The sequence below is a fragment of the Merops nubicus genome, unplaced genomic scaffold (assembly GCF_000691845.1).
Source record: "Merops nubicus isolate BGI_N331 unplaced genomic scaffold, ASM69184v1 scaffold22011, whole genome shotgun sequence".
Classification (NCBI taxonomy): domain Eukaryota; kingdom Metazoa; phylum Chordata; class Aves; order Coraciiformes; family Meropidae; genus Merops; species Merops nubicus.
In genome coordinates, this window is record NW_008589279.1 from 21,010 (window position 1) to 24,808 (window position 3,799).

General features: G+C 46.0%; 1 protein-coding gene across 1 annotated transcript; it reads right to left on the reverse strand.

Moving 5' to 3' along the window:
* Nucleotides 1-350: 350 nt before the first annotated feature.
* LOC103781839 (potassium voltage-gated channel subfamily C member 1-like) lies at nt 351-2,470 on the reverse strand. The gene is made up of 3 exons (XM_008949562.1): nt 2,381-2,470; nt 1,735-2,226; nt 351-1,154 (listed from the first exon to the last, which is right to left on the reverse strand). Exons 1-3 carry the CDS (start codon nt 2,468-2,470, stop codon nt 351-353), a joined length of 1,386 nt encoding a protein of 461 aa, XP_008947810.1.
* Nucleotides 2,471-3,799: the final 1,329 nt, after the last annotated feature.

Genomic DNA, 3,799 nt, shown 5'->3' on the forward strand with positions numbered 1-3,799 from the left:
CCAGGGGGGTGTGCCAGCTGAGGGAGGACACTGTGGCCCCGGGCCAGGTGCTGCACATTCGGGCTGTGACGCAGCATCACAGCCTGTCTCTCAGCAGCCGGAGGAGAGAGAAACTGTGGCATGTAAAAGAGCATGGAATGAAGTACAGTATGGGGGAGACCCATGGAATTCAACAGGTCTGATAAGTTGTGTATCAAATACTGCAACCTGAGGCCTCACCAATGGTTTGAAATATGCTAAGGCAGCAAGTAAATGCAGTAAGAACTACTTGCCTTCCCTCCCTACCAAAGGGAATAAACCAGGCTGAAGGTTTATTGCCAAAGGCAAGGGGAAACAGAGGTTCTGCAGTGTTAACGTTTCTTGCTCCTTTTCAGCTTCTGTTTGAAGACAGCAATGTCATAATAGCTTTTAAATTTCACCAGGAAAATAGGTATTGGGATGATAATAGTTAACACGCCGAACACCGCAGCTAAGGCTGCTGTCACTTCACCAGCTTTGGTGAGAGGGATAATATCTCCATACCCCACTGTTGTAAGTGTGATCAAGGCCCACCAGAAGCAAAGAAGAATGTCAGCAAAGTGCAGCTCCCCTGTGTAGGATGGACGGCTACCCAGCAATTCCCCGTAGAAAAAGAGAGAGCCAAAGAAGAGGGTCTCAAAGGCCAAGATCATCAGCAGGATGCAAATCTCTCTGAGGATAGACCTGAGGGTGTAGCACAGAACCTTGAGGATCAGTGGTGTTTCTATCAGCTTGGATATCTTCAGGAGTTTGAGGAGATAGACAATGCGAAGGAAGCCCAACCAAAGCCCCAGGCTTGGCATCCTCTGAATCTGCCCAGCCACAAAGAGTTCAATATAAACTGGGAAGAGGGAGAGGAAGTCAACCACATTCAGGGGATTTTGGAAGAACAGCTTCTTGTCTGGGCAGAAACAAAATCGCACAGAGAACTCAAAAGTAAACCAGAGAACACAGAAAAGCTCCAGATGAAGCAAGTAGGCAGCTTGGTGGTAATGGGGTCCCTGCTTGTTGTGGGGGACCTCAGAATACCGAACGGACGAGAAGTTAGCAGTGAAGAACTCATACTGTGCCTTGGTCTCCTCACAGAAGATGATGACAATTCCAACGATGAACAGCAAAGAAACAACAGCCAAACACTGCAGAGGGAGGAAAGAGCAGACATGCAATTAAGTCAACAAGCACATACCACATAACCTCACTGCCCCACCACAACCCCCAGATTCCCCTTAGAGGCACAGCACAATCCCAGGCTAATCATTCTCAGATCACCATTGTTTCACTTACATGGAGTGAATTTTCTCCTCCCAGATTTGAAAAATAATAGAGAAGACTAGAGTAAAATTAAAAATCACCCATACTCCTACATCAGAATTTGTAAGGAAGGGGAAATGTCCGACAGCTGGAGTAATGTCAACAGACTCACACTGAGAGTCTCTTCAGCACTAACCCAGAAATACCAGCAGCACAGAAAACATCCTCTGCAGTCTCTGACCTGACATTTTAAAGAGGCACGGGGCATGTATTTTGTACAGAGAACAGGGATATGAGGGGGAGAGAAAGAGGTGTCTGTTAATGAGAAGGCGGAATTTTATTTTCTTTTTTAGTCTGGGACTCAAAGCATACTTATCAAAGCTATGAATCCATTCGAATTTTTCACAGACCCATTCCAGTAACCCCAAAGGACACAGGCTGTATCCATCCCCAGTACAGGATTACCTTTGCACTGAAAGATGAAAAGGGTTTTTCGAATATAGACCAAATCTTCGGCTGCCACCTGGTTCGCCAGCTGAACTCCCTTCTTTCTGTCTGGACTATGAGGCGCTGGTCATCAGCCTGTTCATTTTCATCCCAGATGTTAAACTCCTCTGGCTGCACCTCTTTGTTATTCAGCTTCAGCCAGCAGCAGGATGCTAGCTGTGTCTCATTTATTTCCCAGAAAGCCAGCTCTTCTTCCAAAACTGACCTACAGGTATCAATAGGGCAGTGGAAACGTTTGGTCCTATAATAGTTCAACACGTAGCTGAAGATCTCAGCACTCCTATCAAAAAAGAACTCTTTGGTGGTGGGATCATAGTCGTAGATGCTTGGGGCATGGGGATCTGTTAGGCTGCACAGCTTGGTCCCGGGAAATGTCCGGAGGGTGCTGCTGTACGTCTCATATCTGACTCCCCCAATATTCAGGATGATTTTTTCCTTGGAGCCTTCCATCTGTGAGGGAGAAGGGAGATGCAAGTGCTCATAGACTCTTGTTTATCTTCTCTCAAAAAGAGAAGAACAAAACAGAAGTAAAGTAAAGCAAATTTTGGAGCAGGAAGGTTTTCCAGGGTACCTTGTTCTGGTGCTTTTAAAGCACACTTTGTACCTGAAACTTTCTTCTCCTCCAGGGAGGAAGGCACTTCTGCTCTTCTCCATCAAGTTCAGTGCCTGTTCCTAGACTGTGCTCCATGGCCATATTGTCTGAGTACTTTTCAGAAGATGCATCAAATGAAATGACAAGCATCTGGTTTGCATTGCTGTCCCTCTCAGCTTCTCCCCGTGGCAACAGAGCACACAGTCCAGAGTCTGTTTCACCACATTTGTTCATATACTGTAGATAATCTTTGCAATAAACTCATTTGAGGTAAAGTTCTCATTTCCATAACATTCCTTCCACTACCCCTTCCCTCATCTATTTCTTCCATCTCTGCCCCCAATTACATTCTCCACAAGCAATTTCCATGTGCCAAAGAATTAAAACAGTCACCAACAGATTGTTCTCCAAACTCTTTAAACATCATCTCTTGTGTTCAGCCTGGCATAACAAGTTTCACAAGAGACCCTGCTGCCTGGTGGGAGCATTTAGGTTGTCTGAGCTAAGCTTCTTCCTTGAGACTTCCCTGCACAGAATCCCACTGAACCAAATCACCTTTTTCTTGGCAGGAAGTTGCTCCTTGCCTGCAACCTGTATGTAGGATTCCTCGACTAGACAGAAATGCAACACAACACACTGTCTCCTCCTTCAGGGATGCTGACATCTCAGAACAGCACCAGAACCTGCTGCCAAGGCTTCTCACACTGGAAACCTTGCTCAGCTGATTATTTCCTGTAATACGTTCCCTGTTTTGCTCTTCAAAATCCAGCATACCTGGGAGAAACTCGAGCCCTGCTTTATGAACATTATTCTAAGAAGGGAGGGAAACAAGTATCACTGTAGCCTCAGGAGCAGGTAGGACAGGTTCAGAATAGGGGCAAAATGTTCTTGAGAAAGTGATTAGGGCAGTCTTTCACCCACACCTATCCACCTCTGACTGTCTGTACCCTTCCATTTCCCCCTCTCCATTCCTAGGCATTTCCATCCAACCTTCTCTCATGCCCTACATTTCTAGTTCTGGGCCTTCTCTTCTTGTAAGAGAGCAAGCCCATCTGTCTTTCTGGCTTGGACTCTCTTATCCAGAGACGACTGCTCAGTGTGTTGAGACCATGCAGTCAGAAATTACAGTTGTCCTTCCTCCCTTTTTTTCAGAAAGTGCTAGGAATGGGAGTCTCAGGTCACTTCTGCAACAAGCTTTTTCATCCAGGGAAACAAGCCCTGCACTAGGGAAGACTCACAGAACTAAAGAACTACATACAGCACCTCATTCAGCTTTACTGGAAGAGGCTGGAAGCTGCAGCTTAGTCACACACTCATGGCACAAGAGAATTATTGCCTATTTGCTGTCCTTGACTATCCCAACATACGTAAGGCTTGATGCAGCTTCACTCTAAAGCTTCCACTAACTTCAGCAAGAGCAGGATTGAGTGT

Excerpts from the sequence above, each read along its gene's own strand:
- LOC103781839 (XM_008949562.1), bottom strand. The coding sequence starts at position 2,470 with ATGGCCATGGAGCACAGTCTAGGAACAGGCACTGAACTTGATGGAGAA. Across the intron at positions 2,227-2,380 it reads GGAGGAGAAGAAAGTTTCAG|ATGGAAGGCTCCAAGGAAAA; the intron begins GTACAAAGTGTG and ends TCTCCCTCACAG. Across the intron at positions 1,155-1,734 it reads TTTCATCTTTCAGTGCAAAG|TGTTTGGCTGTTGTTTCTTT; the intron begins GTAATCCTGTAC and ends CTCCCTCTGCAG.